At 31.2% G+C, this 17527-nt stretch overlaps 2 protein-coding genes across 4 annotated transcripts; one reads left to right on the top strand and one right to left on the bottom strand.

Moving 5' to 3' along the window:
- The first annotated feature begins 9178 nt into the window (after positions 1 to 9178).
- On the top strand, positions 9179 to 10675 carry LOC121118644 (uncharacterized). The gene is made up of 4 exons (XM_071888375.1): positions 9179 to 9315; positions 9372 to 9758; positions 9816 to 10119; positions 10180 to 10675. The coding sequence occupies exons 1-4, from the start codon at positions 9272 to 9274 to the stop codon at positions 10360 to 10362; spliced, it is 918 nt and encodes a 305-aa protein (XP_071744476.1). The 5' UTR covers positions 9179 to 9271; the 3' UTR covers positions 10363 to 10675.
- On the bottom strand, positions 10262 to 16579 carry LOC121118645 (uncharacterized). Of its 3 annotated transcripts, none has more exons than XM_040713232.2 (5): positions 16237 to 16574; positions 14073 to 14125; positions 13083 to 13545; positions 10689 to 10784; positions 10262 to 10620 (listed from the first exon to the last, which is right to left on the bottom strand). In XM_040713232.2, the coding sequence occupies exons 2-5, from the start codon at positions 14085 to 14087 to the stop codon at positions 10400 to 10402; spliced, it is 795 nt and encodes a 264-aa protein (XP_040569166.1). In that variant the 5' UTR covers positions 14088 to 14125; positions 16237 to 16574; the 3' UTR covers positions 10262 to 10399. The 3 variants fall into 3 exon arrangements, with proteins under 3 accessions (XP_040569166.1, XP_040569165.1, XP_040569168.1); XM_040713231.2 differs by having other exon boundaries at positions 13083 to 13538; positions 16237 to 16572; XM_040713234.2 differs by lacking the exons at positions 10262 to 10620; positions 10689 to 10784 and adding an exon at positions 12770 to 13016 and having other exon boundaries at positions 13083 to 13538; positions 16237 to 16579.
- Positions 16580 to 17527: the final 948 nt, after the last annotated feature.

Below are 17527 nucleotides of genomic sequence, written 5' to 3' on the forward strand. Positions count from 1 at the left end.
AGAGATTTATGTCTTTTGATTGAAGATAAATAAAATCTATGAAACAATCGATTGAGCTAGCTAAATTCCATTCCGATTGCTTTCTCGGCCAACCAGGGAATAGCTATAGCTTTGTAAATTGCATTAGGAATTATTAAGAAGTTATACAGATCGATTCTCTTCTCTAAGAGGAGATTGCTGAATAAATATGTATATATATGCAGAAATGTTCAGTTTAAAAAAAAGGCACCGTTTCTGTCCCATCCGATCCCAAGAATTTCACAATCTACAATTTTTATCAGGATTCCATTTACCAATAGAAAGAATCGTGTTTTTTTTAATTATTATTATTGATTTTTAAAGCAGATCTTGTTTCATATTTTTTGAAGTAGCCCATTACAATCTCAATCCGTTTAGTTAATTCAACTTGTCTTTCAGAATTAGCCTCTAACATTAATGTGACGTCATTGGCATGGGTATCAATTATATATCTTGAGTTCCCAAAATCTACTCCAAAACCCATAAATTTCTTTAAAATAAAACTTGCAAGATGGTTTAGCGCAGCAACGAATAGTAAGGGAGCTGAAGAACCCCCTTGCTGACAACTCTTTTTTAAAATCTATGGGGGCACTCTTCCTATCACCCATTGTAGTAAAATAACTAGAAATTTATTGACCAAATGTTGGTTTTATTTTACTAAATTGAGTCCATTATTTAATTAACAAAGATAGTAGTATACTTTCCAGCGTGGTAACAACAACTCATATTTATTTATTTGTTCGTCATAGAACAAATACGTCCAGTATTTGTTCTATAGGACGAGTTTGTGTGATGGTTCCGGACTCCAATTCACCACTGCTTAAGAAAGAATCATATATAGTCAGTTTGATAGGCAGACTTGAGGATTTTCTAGACGATCTTCGGGGAGGATCAGTATTTGGAATTAAGGGCATAGTAGGATGTTCGGGAGAAGTTTCTGCATTTAATTCCTGGCAAAAGTGTTAGTCAAATTCTCTTTCCAGGGGTACTAAACTTTCTCCATTAGCCATTATCTCTGTTGGGCATTGACGAAGGTTGAAAGAAAAAGACAATTAAATAAAGGAATCCAGGACGACCGAGAGAAATAAGGAGAGAAAAGACGTAGAGGAATAAGGCAACGATGTAATTTAATAGGAACACGTATATATTCTTATTAATACATAATCATTACTACTCTGACAAACATACACAATGCACAGGTATTTCTATGAAGAATAATGAGGATAGTACTTTATACATATATTAAATACTAACAATAACTAAAAGATGAGAAGGCAGGAAAGGAGTCACGAATACATAACAATCTGCTGTCTTTTCAACATCTCCAAAATTTCTTAGAGCTAGACTAAGGAGTGAAACATTAGTTTCCACACCGCTCGGTAGACGGACATGGGCATACTCGGGATTTGCAGATATCAATTCTACATCGTCCACCAGATGTTCATATTTACTAAGTCTTAGCTGCCGTTTCATTAGTACTCGTCCTGGACTCATTAACCAAGAGGGTAGTGCCAGTACATTAGTAGTTTCCCTATTAAAATTGAAGAGTCGTTCGTGAGGGATACATTCGTAGCAGTGCATAAAAGAGACCTAATGGAGTCTGCTCCTGATATCGCAGGTAGTGGATATGTGTTCGGCTTTCACTAGGTCTTCCTTAATTGCAGTAGTCGTTTTTTGAAATTGCCTATCTAATTTTACCATGAGTACCTTAGTAGGGTTCATGATATTCATGAGCTTGATAAATGCCGGATGTTCTACAGTTTGAAAAGCGTTTCCAGTTTCCACGATGAATTTCATAACTACCTTGTCTACGTCGGACTGTGAAAACCCACGACGACTTATTGAAATAACTTCCATTTTTTAAATATCCAAGAACAGAGGGTTAGACATTGCCTTTGCTTGAGTATTTTAAGATCCTATCTTTCCTCATTGTACTATTTTCTAGAAGATTTAAGAACTCCGCCATAATTTCTGAATGCTGTAATTTAATGTGACGGAAAAGGTTTGCTCTTGAACTAGTATTAGTCTGAATTTTTTTCTCGGATTGACAGAATACAAGAGTATTTTACATTGGAATTCTTCTTATTAGATTATTTTTGCCAGAGAAATAAACTCGAAGTAGTTCTTAAGGTATGACCAGGGATCTTTACACTCTCGGAATTCTATTCCCTGGTCTACATCCATAGTACTTTCTTCTTGACAAGATGATAGTATAGAAATATCACTCTCGTCCAGGATAGATTTAGAGGTGTTGGATTGGCTGAAGAGATCCATTATTAACTTCTATTGTTTAGAAATTTAATTATTATATATATATATACTTTTTTTTTTTTAGTTTAATCAGTTACTTTCATAATGATTTGACTCGTAGTGGTGTAACAGAAAAGAGTGAAACTAAATGAAGAAAGGAGCACGCGGTGATATAATCCGAAGAAACGCTGAAATTCAAAAGTACTAGTACTCTGAACAGGGGGGTAGGGGCCACTTAAAGCAGTTGATAATTTATCAATTTTTTCATGGATTCCATTCAACGTTTTAAGTACTAATGTTTGAATTTTAGAGGACACTCACGTATGGATTCAAACAAGGGACCTAACCTGCAGAGGGTGTGCAAATTTTAACTGATTTATAAAACTAGTGGGACTACCCAGCATTTCTTATCATTATTTGTTTAACAATAACTCAAAGTTTTCAACTTCTTTGTTACCCTAGTTCATCGTATACATAATTTAAAGCAATTCACTGTTTTTATCTTTAATAATAATTATGTCAAATTTTAAATTTAAGAATATTTAAAAAAATTATAATTATATGACAAAGGTCTTCTTTTTGAACAATATTTTTTGTATTTCCTTCTTGCATTAATATATATAAACCCTTTTTACTATCAACTCTTGAGCATACAAGATATAACTGATCATGATAAAAACATGGTTTTTACAAATCCAATACAAAAACTCGAAATGTCTGACTATAGACCTTATAAATACTCATAACAAAACTCAAAACATCTACAAAAGTTATATCTATATGATGCAACTTTTCTAGATGAATAAAGAAAAAAAACACTCAAAATACAGGAAACTGAATTTTCATAAAAGTTTTAATTAATCGGTTTGACACGGTGAAGGCATGGAGAAAAAATGTATCCAGCTAAGAGTTGTCCATAATTATGCTTGCTTTTAAAAGATTAGACATCAACTTTTTAAAAATCAATCTTGTATCATCATTACGAAGTTTTGGAGCATCTACATTTCTTAACAAAATTATTATAACACCAAATTTTAATGATAACTTATTTGGAAGCATTCTAGGTAGCTACGTAGAATTAAGAATCTCGGTTGGATTGTGTCATTTGAATCTATTACCTGGTCAACTGATTGATATGTTCTTAAGAACATTTCACCTAAAAAATGTTTAATGATTTTATCAACTTATTGATTCCTTGGTGCTAGAATTGCTCCTTCTTATAATAATCTAATTTCATTGAAGTGCTGACATAAAAGAAACAACTTCTTTTAAATTTCTACTAAAATAACATTTACTTCCATAATATTGATTTGTTTTTGCAAAATCGATCCAGACGGAATTTTTTTTGAGACCAGTTAAGACCGAACTTCTATAAATAACCAAATTAGTTCGGTCTTCTAAAAATCATAACGGTTTCAGACCGAAAACCAACACTAATATATATAATTATTTTTTTAGTATTTATATATTAATAATGGGTACAAGTAAAGATTTTGTACAAGATGCAACATAAAAATGAGGTCACTAATTTTAAATGAAAGATTTGCAGTACTGGGATGTGGATAATTAAATTATATATCAATGATGTAATCTTTGACTATTTTAATACAAATAATGAATAAGAAATACTTTATTTTATTTTAATGAATAAAAAGCGTCTACCGAAGTAATCAAGAAGAACATGATGATAATTTGAAGGCTTTTCCACGAGCGTAAATATGTACTCATTGACACTAAATCGTGAAAACAGTGTTTTTTCAGCAAAATCAATAAAGCTTCTGGGTTGTGTTGTCGTGAAAGAAACCATCAAGCCAGACCCTCATAGGCTTACTGCTCACTTAGAAATACCAACTCCAATAGAGAGATCTGCATTGAACCGAGTTTTGGGAATGTTTTCCTACTACGCAAAATGGATATCTAGGTACTCCGATAAGGTCCAGCCCCTCATTAATACCCAAACTTTCCCTTTGTCTAAGGAAGAGTTTGCTGTTTTTGAAAGTGATTAAAGTAGAAATATCGAAGTCGGTCATCAAGGCCATAGATTCCGCTAAGAGCATCACCATAGAGACTGACGCCATCGGAGCTACCCTCACCCAAGGAGGAAGACCCGCACACTCTCTACTACCTAACTAAGACACTCCTCTATAGAAAATGAAGCATGCCCCATCGTAGAAGCTCTCAAAAAGTGGAGGCATTTTCTATTAGGGTATCCTTTTAAACTTATCACCGACTAACAAAGTGTTTCTCTAATGTTCGATCAACAGCACACTAATAAAATCAAGAACAAAAAGATACTGAGATGGATATTAGAACTAGCTTGTTTCTACTACGAAATTATCCATCGAGCCGGAAAGAAAAAATTAGTTGTTGACAACTTATCTAGAATCTGTGGTTCTGTCACACATAACTAAGACACTGAAAATTCTGCATCAAAATTTATACTACCCCTGTATCATATGATTGGCTCATTTCGTAAGAGCCAGAAACCTTCCTTACTCAAACGAAGACATAAAGAAAATGACTCAAAACTGCTTAGAATGTCAGGAGCTCAAATCTAAACTTTATCAAGATCAAACAAGTACTTTAATCAAAGCTACCCAACCTTTCGAAAGACTGGCTATTGATTTTAAGGCTCCGTTGTCCTGCTCAATCAAAAACAAGTATATGCTCGCTGTTACTGATGAATACTCACGTTTCCCTTTTGCTTCCACCTGCTCGGATCTCTCAGCCTTTATCATAATAAAGTGTCTTGGTGATCTGTTTTCAATATTTGGATTACCGTCTTACATTCATTCCGATAGAGGAACACCTCTATGTCTATGGAACTCAAAGATTTCCACACCCAAAAAGGCATCGTCACAATATCTCTATTATATGGTATCTCTAGCGTTAAAGACAAACGTACTCAATACCGATCGACAGAAGCGTTACTACTCAAATTCCCCATGCCTCCATGTCCTCATGCTATCTTGTCAGAATTGAGTATGATTCATCATGCTCAGAGTCTAAGTGCTTGATTACTCGAGTACCACAGCTCTGGTACTATCAAACTTCATAACTTATTATCAATATATGGAGATGATATCTACCACTTTGCATACAAAAGTATATTACAGCATTTTTCCATCACAGTCGCACATATATCTTTAGATGGGCATAGAACATACTTTTTCTGTGTCCAAGTCCCCATACCTCTGAGTCTAAGATGAGTCCAAGTCATGAAACCTCTGAGTCTAAGATGAGTCCAAGTCATGAAACCTCTGAGTCTAAGATGAGTCCAAGTCATGAAACCTCTGAGTCCTCATACTCCAAGACAATTAAAAAAAAATGAATTGAGAGACACATGGAGTGATGGAGACGGGTTCTTTCATTGAATTAACAAATACTTCCTAGAACTAAGGTTGTTATAACTCATAGGATCAATAGAATGACTACGTAATAGTCCTCCATCATTAAAAAAATGACTGATCCTTTATTAATTATTCTTCTATTTATAGACAGGAGACATTCAATGTTGTTACTGATGTGAAAAATACATATAAAATGTTTTTGTCATCCACACAAATGACGATCTGAAGTACGAAAGTATCATCCACCACTGTTTAAGTCAGCTCCTTAGCAAAGAACAAGGTGACGATTTTATAAGTTCATGCGTCCTCTAGATGCAATTTTAGCAGGCATATTAGCAAGAACCCTTTCTCGGCCAAAGAATAATTCTAGAACTCCTGGTTATTAATATTAAAAAGAGCGGAAGGATATCAGACATTGATTCTACACTTGACTAGGGGAATCAATCTTTCATCAGTTATTATTTCAAGGAAAAGAGCACTGCCATGGTCCCCTATGTGTCACAGGGTGCCGCGGGTAACATCCAAAGAATATATATAAATAACTAGAAGAGCAATATGGGCAATTATAATAAAGTGGCAGTCTTCTTTTGTCGTGCTGATTATATGTATTAAAAATATCTACTTCAGTCTCGTTTTTATCATAGTTATTATTATTTATTACTAATCATGATAATCCATTGAGAATAGGCATGTTAAAAAAAAAAAGAAACCAAAAATCAATATGGTAACCCTGACCATTTGAAGAATGTTAAAGAGGAGAGAAAGAATAATGCTCATTATGTTTCATTAGACTAGGTACAATCAACTGTGACAAGGGAGAAAGGAGAAAATTATATAAATATGGACATTTGCTAGTATTACTCTGTTGTCGATCCCCAATTCAACTCTGAGTCCACCAATGACTTACAATCATAACTCCAGCAACAACAAACCCTCAAGGTTACGCTCTGTATTTTATGAGCAAACACTTTTGTAGAAACTACAACAGCTGAAATTTTGTAGTAACCACTCACTACGTCATTTGAGTCGCTGAAGTTACATCATAATTCCTAACATCTAGTAACATTGATTCCTAAGCTCTTTCAAGGGGACAAGATATCTGTAGGAGATGTGTGACTAGAACATATTTTTATGCGTTCTAGCTGTCATTCATTATTTTCTTACTTCTTATCAATATACTTACTTTTCTCTAAGTACTTTGAGTTCTTCCATCCTAGCTATGAGTGAAGAAAATAAAAAAATAGATTTGACTTTAGGACTGAAAGACCGTATTAGTCCTAAGGAACGTTGAATGGTAAAAAAGATCGACAGAAAAAAGAAAGAAGAAGACTAATAAGGCAATCAGTCCTGGGACGGATTCAACACTAACACACGAATGTTCAATTAGGTTTAAAATAAAATTGAATCTATTTAGGAAAAGACGTTCAGAAATTGAATAATAATAACAACTGCTAAGGAAAAGAAAATTTATTGGTCAGACCACCAATTCCAAAAAACAGGACAGCTAAAAAATACAGCCGATTTTAATCATTGTTTATTACTAATAAGTAATAATAATTAATAACGATGATTTGCACGAGGCATTAATTATTGTTATAAACATTTTCCTTTAAATTATTAATCAGACAACTTAACTATGAAAGAGTTATGTTCTCTTTATTTGATTAAGGGCGTGGCATTGTTCCGAAACACCAGTTGTACCAAATTTAACCCTCTAAATCTGCAATTATATCTTTGTCACTTTGAGGATCAGTATAACAGAACCCTCAGAACTGTGCAACCTCGCCTAAAAAAAATCGAAAAAAATCAATTTAAGGATTTCTTTTCTAAAAAAAGGTCATTAAGAAGAAAAAAAATCGATTTTCCTCTATAAAAAAAGGTTATCGAAGTAAGTAAAAAAAATTTCATACCATCCAAAAAAAAAAAAAAAAAAAATCCTGCAGATCCCTCTGCTCCTTTGGGACACTCCACTGTATATAGGTTACTTTTTTTCCTACCCAAGTGATAGGGTGTCTATGAAACATCTATCAATTCATTTTTATTCTAGTGTACTTCTGTGATAACTTATTTTCCATAAAAAAATATATCAGGGGGCGAATTACAGTGAACTTCTGTGATTACAGCCCTGAAAACAGTAGAGTAAATGTTATGAAGTATATGGTCCAATAAAAAATACATCTGTAGACCAACAAAGTAAAAAAAAATAATTTCAATTTCGTACTATTCAGAAGCCATTAGATAATATAACATATTTTTTAGCATGCCACCAGGAACTTTATATAAGTGGTGGAGTTTAGGACTATATTAAGTTTATCTATTAATGATAATTCTTGAATATAAATACAGTAGCATTCTGGAACTCAACCGCCTCAATAATCTACATATTCGGAGTTCAACGCTGAATAGAGAGACAACTTTGCCTCGAACTCAAATAAAATTTCGAAATTCGACCCGACTTATGTGACTTTTGTAAACAAACCACAGGTTGGTTACATCCAAAGACAACTTTCAACAATCTATGAGGAGATCTCTCTAGTTAACTAGTGATATTTGGAAAATTGATTACCAACTCTACTGCATCACTTCTCGACTTTAACACGGGAGGCCATTTGTAAATTTTATCGCCCAAACGCTACAGATTTACATAATTTGGTGTTCCATTTTTAAGGGGAATTTAGTGTATTGTCTACGCACTCAACCTGCTCGATCCTTTAATATAAATCTACTCTTTTTATTCATTTGATATGTATACCTTATATTATTTTACATATGCACTTTCAGTGTGTGAATCTCCACGAGGATGTAACCAGTCCTCGTGTCTATTATGTCTTTATATAGAATATATTACCTCTTTTTTGTTAAACCTAAATCAAGCATCATTCTTTCTTCCCGAGGTTCTTATCTTCCTGGCCCCTGCCCTGGTGACGAGTTTATTAAAGAACACCACTTTTGAATGGGGGATTCTTGTTAATTATATGGGTATCATAAGAAAAATATATTTTATATGTATATGATCCTCTCATACTATAAATTGATTCTACTACTATGATAATGTATTAATTTTACTTTCACAATATCTTTAAATCTTTTCAAAGTCTTCAGAAAATTCTTTGTTTGGAAGATTTTATATTCAGAGTTGAATATTGTCTTCAAATCAAACAATACATCTGGAAGTTTAAGATGAATATCTTTGTAATTAATAATAGCCTCGGAAACACAACTGGTAACTTTGTAATTTTAGCATTGAAGAAGGTTTCATTTTGTGATTAGTGAGTAAATTAGTACAAAAATGAGTCCTTTTGAAATAGGGCAAGCATTTTGATTATCCATTTTTCCATATTGGAGACTTATAGTAAACATTTCAAAAAATATTTTAAGGAAACTTAATGATAACCCCAAAAGTTTTAGTTTCATTTCATTCTAAGTGGAAGGGAAGAAAATGACATATGGGTAAATGTCACCAATCATGAAAAGTTTTATTAACTATCAATTTATTAAGAATATTGCTAAAATAAAAAGTTTAAAATTAGCTCTTTGTATATTCCAAGAAAAAAAAATCCTTTGAATGTAAGAAAACGATAAGAAACTTTTAAGGATTTGACTCTTTATAAAGACACCCTTTTACATAATATCATTTCAGTATAGAAATAATCATGGCTCGGAACAGTATGGATTCAAAGAATCAATATCAAAGCAGGTAACGTGGGTTCGTAACTTTATTAACAAGAATTGAACATATTTTGTCTTTCTTAGTGTAACCATTAAATTATCAAATAAAGTCATTTTTATACTTGGACTAATATCTGGGAAACTATTCCTTGAATCTAGTCCTTCTTCCTGGGTATATGCGCCAGTTTTAAATTATCTGAGAGGTTATGAACTTGACAATGACAAAAATTGTATCATCGTCAGAGGAAAGCGAAGGAAAGATGATTATTGTCGTCCAATTTCAAATTGCACATCCTTATGTTCAGGCATGACATCAATTGAAGAATTTGATATGTTGGATTCAAAAACATTCTTGGAATATTATGCGTATACAGGTCGGCCAGTGATAGTCCGCGATGTTGCAAGAAATTGGACTGCAATGAAAACATTTTCTTTTGAATTCTTTCGTGATTTGTATATAGATCTCAAAAGGCAGGTGATGAGTGATTGAAATAATTAAAAAAAAAATTGTATCTTTAATTTTCAAAGTCCAATTTTATATGGAGATGATTGCCAATTTTTTGCTTGGGGCTCAGAATTTCGTAATTTATATCATGCCCTATTGATGCCAAAGTCGAGATATAATTTGGTCGGAAATTATACACCATGGTACTTTGGGTGGGCCAATTGTGATGAAGATGCAATTACTCAGCTTCGAAATCTTTATCAAAAACCTAATTTTTTACCAGAGTTTTCTAGATATGGAAAAAAGGACTGGTTCTTCATTGGAAGTCCTGGCTATGGTGCACCATTGCATCTCGATAATGTTGGACTTCCCTCTTGGCAAGCACAAGTTAAATTATGTGTATATGTCCTTGTTCCAATTATTAATTGACCTTTTAATGCTTTATAGATATCTGGTATGAAAAAATGGTTTCTTAAACCCCCACCAGAATGTGCAAAGGACTGTTGTACTGAATATACTGCTGTTCAAAAGCCAGGTGATATACTTTTTATTGACACGAATACATGGTATCATGGAACAGAGGTATTAGACGGAGAAGTGTCCATAACAGTTACAAATGAGTACGACTAATATTGTTATTATGAATTATAATCTATTATAAATTAAATTAATACATATTAAAAAGTAAGTACTTCGCTGATCCTGTATGCTCTTTATAATGGGTCCTATTAGGGGAGTAATATTTATCATTTGAATTCATATATGTATCTATTTTCTTGTCGATATGGCTAAGTAGTTTCTTTATGATTTTTTTATGTTTTTGAAGTGAATTGAAAGCTTCATGAACATGACTAGTATTGTAAAACAAAAATGGACTAATTGTTGCATCTATTAGAATGATAAAAGGTTTGTTTAAAATTGCGTACTTAATAAATAATAATAGTATACTTATTTACTTCTTTCAATATAGTGGCCATCAATGGTTTGGTAGTTAGCGGATTTTTCTCTTTTTTTATCCATCTTTCCATCAAAGTCTGTTTTAATTGACCTATCTATAGAGTGCACAAATATGGGTCATTCCTCGAGAAATTTTATCCAGGAAAATTATTTGACTTAAATTTGGTATGTGGTATTTTATTATAAGGAGTTCTACGCATAAATGAAACAAATCAATGCAGTTCTGAGTTTTGATGTCCCGAAAGAGGAAGAAATTAGTATTTTGAAAAAATAGTTATAGAAAATAAATTTAATATATATATATTTTTTTTTTCGAAAAAAAAAGTTTAACATGATCCATGATAGTTTTTGACCTTAAATATTTTAAGTTAGTGGTCTTTGATTTTAATAAATATTAACCATGAAATGAAACACTTATAAATCCTTTAAAAAAGTGCAAAGTTGTCATAGAATTAGGAGTAATAGTGTGATTTTAACCTTCATTTATCATAGGTATAATACTCTGATAAAAAATAAATTATTATTTTCTCATTCCAAATTCAATAGTTATTCTTCAAAATACTAAATTTTGAAAAATAAATTATTTTTCAAAAGTTTGAAAAACATTTCCACTAAATTGATTTTTTCTTTCCATTATGATTAGTAATAGAAATTTCCGGAGCGCACTAAAAAACGTCTAATTTTTTTACATGTCAAGAAACTAACAATGAAAAATGGCTCATATTATAAAGATGCGTAGCACATGTCTACAAATATAATAAAATATAAATTTGAGAATCGAAGGAGAATTAAATATGAAATTTTAAAATAACGGTTTCTTTTTTATCAGAGTGGTATGTAGTGAAAAGAGAAAATAATTTTTCATCAAACATAACTTTTAATAGTAAATAGTTAATAGAACAGAAATTACTGTATAAATGGAATGACAATTTTTATCAATCTCACCATTACTCCTAATTGCATTGAAAAATTTAAGACCATAGTTAACTTTTTTTTTTACATAACAAAAATTAAAAAAAGAAAAAGAAGGGTAGTAGCATAAATTTTGTTTATCGAACTGATGGTTCTTAAATTATGTAGAGAAAATGATGAAAATCCGGTGTATTTTTGGGCTGGCCCGTTTAAAAAAAAAATTGGTAATCTGAAAAAGATTTTTTTTCCCCCTTAGAAGTTGTCATTAGTATTCAATTCCTGAGTAGTGAATATCCTTTCCTAAATAGGTTATATTATATTCAAAACTGAATTGAACATTCGTGTGTGCTCATAATAGAGCGTACCCTGAGGAGTTGTTGAGGCGTTCTAATTGTAAGTCCTTGTTGCACTCTGAGTTGAATTGGGGATCGATATAGGAGTAATTATAGTAGATTTCCTTGTTTATTTAAATATATATTAATGTTCCCTTAATTGGTTTGATGGAGCTGTACTGATTAAGTATCAGTAAACATTATTTTATTATATTTACTCCATCCAACGTAGGAACATTTTAGTGAAATTCATATACATAACGTATATTTCTTTCTCTAGGAATCATCTGGGTGCGAACGTACATATAACTGACTCCCGAGCGCGTTGCCATGAGCTACGTCGATTCCATTAATTTTCTCTTTCCTCCATTGTCAAAACTGATTCTAGCTGATCTAATGAAACGTTAAGAGCATCATTCTTTCTCTACTCCTAATCATTTTTCAAATTGTAAGGGTTACATTTCATAAGGATTATATTCAAATATCACTGTTTATCATAGGTATCAAGTAGTATGAAGTTTCATTAAACTGCTTTAAGAATAAAAAAAAGATTTAATATCTGAATTGAATACTACTTTATACAAATACACTGATATTAGAATTAAATCAAAATAAAATCCCTAAAAGAGGCTAAATTTGAATATTTTATTTTTCTATCGATTAGGGACAAGAAAAGTATGATACTTACAAAAATATCTTATGCTTTCCGTTGTATTAGACAATTTTTTTTTCTATACTATGGAAATAAGATTACATAACGATGTAACAACATATTTTTAATAGATCTTAGGGTCAGATATATAATAAAACTAGGCATAGAGGGATAAACATTTTGTAGACGGTAAGGTTTAAGCCCTTTTATTTGTTGGTCCCATTTTGAAATCTAATAGTTTACTCTTTTCCTTAATATTACTTAAAAAAGGGTTTTTATTGTTATAAAAATTGGTTTTTTAGGGACCCAAAATTACTGACATCAATTAAGCTGACGCCATATGACGTAGGACGTCAATTAAATCAATGATACCACATATCAAATTTGAATCAACTCAATTTCTTTGTAAAATTTTCTCGTGAAACAAGAAACTTAAATTAGAAGACATAATCAAAAAAGCAGTTGTTTGACAACGAAAAATATATGTAATACCCTACCAATTGTTTTTAGCTTGATACTTTTTGCTAATGGTCCTGTTGTAACGGGTTTACAGTCACTCTTTTTACTGCATTCACCACTTTTAGATTCTTTTGAATCATTTTCACTATCTTCACCACATTTTTTCGTTATTCCACATTCGTTACTTTTAGCTTCGTCTGAAGTATCTTTACTTTTTTTATTTTGTCCACACTTATCTACTCCTTTACATAATTCATCACTCTCGGAAGAAGTCATATCTTCTACTCCTAATCCATCTTCTTCATCAACGTAATATTCCTCGGTTTCATCTGATATTTCTTCTGACATTTGAATATGATGATCACTAGAATCTTCTTCACTTCCAGATTCGTAATATTCATACTCTTCTTCTGAATACTCTAATTCTTTTTCATCTTCAGAATTCGCTGTATCGATATTGCTTTGACCTTCTCTATTTTTCAATGAATTATAGTCTATTCTCTTGGTAGGAATATAAAAACAATAAAATTTCCTCAATTAGTTAATAATACTCATTAGTCATAGCATAAGTCAACAAAAAAAAAAAAAAATTAAGCTCCATATTCAATTCTAGTAGTACTAAACAATTTAACACGAATCTGCTATTAGATTTTTCCTATCAAATCTGATTCACCAGATTTAAAAAAAAAATGTTTTAGTATTTTTACTTTTTCTATAGGATTGAGCCAAGTTTTAAAATATTGCACTTCTTAAAATTAGAGGATCAAATATTAAATTTAAGAACATATATAAAATCAATATAATTTTTTTTCAAAAAATAAATTAATTGTCATGTGGATTATTGATTTTTTAAAGGTTCAAAAGTTGATTTAAAGCTTTAAAAAGGGTAAAAACACACATAAAATTGAAAACCATTCGCGATCAACTTGTCAAGATACATAGGTAATTGAATAAGAAAAGATATTTGAAAAAGTAAAATTTTGTGGTCTAATATAATAAGTCATTTTGAAACAAATTACTTGGCTTACCAAAGAGCGTGTCATATCCTGGACTTAACGTGTCATTTTTTTCTTCAAAGTACCTACAAAAGCCAATTATAAAATTATACTATATTATTTTTAAAATTTATTTATTCCGCCCACGAAGTTGAACAGAGGTTAAATTTTTGCCGTGGGGTTATATCCCCAAATGAGGTTAATATAAAAGGAGTGACTGGTTGAAAAAAAAGAATCAACCTAATTTTTTCTCCATTACTTCAGGTAGAATGAAGAAGAAGAAGCTGCAGCATGATTATTCCATTTGTCTAGAATTCCATGATATAGAACGAATTTTAATTGAAACGGATCCAGACCGATTTTTTCTTTGGGATAGGTCCAAACCGAACTTATTTAAATACCAAATTAGTTCGATCCACTAAAAATCATAAGACTCGTAAAAGGTCAAGGTAAAGGGGACACAAAATGTTAAAAACACAAAAAGTTTTCTTGTTCTAATTATGGTGGGCACAAAGTTGGATTTTATACGTTATTTAACTCTTATAGTACTCGTAATCTGAAGTTTTGATGTATCACGATATCTCTCCAAAAATGAGATAGGAATGCTATGCATGTATCTCGAAACTGTCCGTTAAGAAAATACCGTTGATATTACTTCGACAAGTTTTGGGATGTTTCTATTGGACTTTTTTTAATGTTGAAATAATACATGTATCAAAAATTAGATATGATTAATCTATTTAAGTTTTTTATATATATTTATTACTCTGTTCCACTTTATTTAAGGAGTTATCTGGAAATCCTTCCTGAGGTAATTATATTTATAACACCATGTACATACTTCTTCAAAAATCGACCCCTAAATTCATCGTATAATATTACTACAAAAACTTATTCTTTTGTCATGGGATTATGCAGAAATCTTTATTAAAGATTATACCATGCATAGGTAGAAACAATCACTTTAAAGTATATAGTTTAATTGAAAAATGTTATTTTTTTAGTTTTAAAATTATGACAATTTGGTGGATGTGCACATTATGACATGGGACTTATAAATAAAGAGGAGACAATATGTAATGGAGAAGGAAATAAATTAGACATATAAACTACTAGTGGTAGTACACGCGTATGCCCACATTTATTAGGCGTCGATGAATAGACAAACCTTGCTTTATAATATAGAAGACAACTCCCCAATAAATGTTCAGTGTTACTCTTCGTCTTTCAGGAACGTAGAACTACTCAATATTCAGATTTTCTCTCCTCAAGAATAAGATAATAAAAATACCAGCTTGAGAACTTTTTTTTCTATGAGGCAGTGACTACTTAAGTCTAGAGACTAAAGTACTCCCTGACTGACCTTTAGCAACACATGCTCGTTGATAAACCTCATCCAAAGTCCCATTCATATTTTTTGTCTTATACAATGACTTCATCTTTATTTTCTTTTTTGTATGAGCTTTAGCTACACACATTCGTTGTTAGAAATGAGTCCTCAACTCATATTTTTTTAAGATCAAGTATCTACGCAGTCTTAAGATACATTCAAAAGGGACTGTATTTAGTAGATATCCACATAAACTTGGCTTAATTAATATAAAAGACTTCTACTTTCTTTTTTCCTTAAAATGTTATTAAAACCACCGATGAGGTTGAGTTGTAGCACTGGTGCCATATACTAGTATATTTATAACTTATTGATAGAGTGTATATTTTTGTGTTAGCGATGTAACACAGTCAGAACAGAAAAAAAGTGAGAATACTTCATAAGAAAAATTGGAGGCGCAACTCCCACTTCTGCTTTTTGCATTTCTGGCATTCATAAGAACACAAACAAAAAAAATATCGTCGAAATTGTTAAAAAACGCAATGGCCTACCCCAAACAAAAAAAATTAACCGGGCTCCCCTGATGACGTCACCATAATATAATTGAACCCCTCCCGCTTGGTAATTAATTCCAGCGCCGATGACATACAGACAAACCTAGTATAACAGCCAGTTGTTTTAAGAGTGTCATTGACGTAAGCTATAATATTTTAATTTTGAAATTTAAAATTGTTATAAAATAGGAAACTTGGTTTTAAAACTACACTAGGCGGTCGCTTTTTCAATTTCCCTTAGGGCTTAATACAGGTTTGACTGTATATACATTTGGGATTGTATATTTTTTTAAAGAAATATCATCTTTCTTACTTGTCTACTAATTCATGATAAAAACCATCGTCATATTCTTCACCATTACTCCTGACCATTGACAGTTTAGGAAGTAGTACATGGATAACGAGTATTAAAACAATCATTTCTTGATCCAAGCTTTATAATTAACATGTGATAAACGTCCTTTAAAAAAATAATGTATCCATTTTCATTTTTGTTACGGTTTAATTAGTTGTTTATAAAATTTCAGTATATATTATGTATTATAAACGGAATATGTGTTCAACAATTAATAGAGATTCTTACTTTAAAATGTGTACGAGTTGTATATACTCTACCTACATAGTTAGAGGCACACCCCAACAAGTGAGTTCACATAAATCAGTACTGAAGAAAAAAAAAGTACATAAGATACTCTATAACCCAAAATTTATTGAGAGTCGCACACCATTTTGTCTGCGTTTAACTGTAAATATAAGATTTATTCAAATATTTCGATCTATTTAATAAAATAGGCTCTTATTGCGTACTTAAAAATTCAATATGTTTTTATTTTCATTATACTGTAAATGTTAAAATATATGAGCCAAAAATTTTAACATTTGAGCGACATTCAGAAGTGACCCCTGGCTTTCAAGCTTTTGACTAAAATTGTGAATATCTCAACAGTTGCTGACGTTTTTATTTTTTAAGCACAAATTAAATATAGAATAAATTAAAATTTTACACTACCGAGAAGAGAAAAGTGTACCAAATAATGGTTCGCTTTGTAGATTAAGTACATTGCTATGCAATGAATATTAAATAATCTGATTAATGTTTAAAAGGATGGAATATTGAAACTATTACACCAGTAAAGGTATTAATAGAAAATATATTTATGTTTACCGACAAAGTTGGTATTGTAACTTTGTTATTAGAAAAAATTGGAAACATCAATTTTTCCCCCCGGTTAATTTTGCAATATAGGGCAATATTTCCCCAGAGGATTTTAGATTTATTGATGTATACGATTGCATATTTTAATTCAATTTAAAATGATATATAGGTATTGTTCATATGCTATTTATGTCACATGGATAAATTATTAAGTGCTATTTTGGAGATAAATATTTTATATTAATTAATGAACATTATACAAGCACATCATACTTGTAGTTCACTGTAATATGATTGTGGTAAAAAGGTTGCAGACAAAATCGTTATGTGGTAAAATTGTCGTTTACATTGTCATTGTCAGACAAAATTGTTTTGGGTAATATCAACGTGAAGCAACATCAAAGTTACAAATGTGATTATGAGTAATTTCATTGCAATACATTATTGT

Source organism: Lepeophtheirus salmonis, chromosome 5, assembly GCF_016086655.4.
Source record: "Lepeophtheirus salmonis chromosome 5, UVic_Lsal_1.4, whole genome shotgun sequence".
NCBI classification, from domain to species: Eukaryota; Metazoa; Arthropoda; class Copepoda; order Siphonostomatoida; family Caligidae; genus Lepeophtheirus; species Lepeophtheirus salmonis.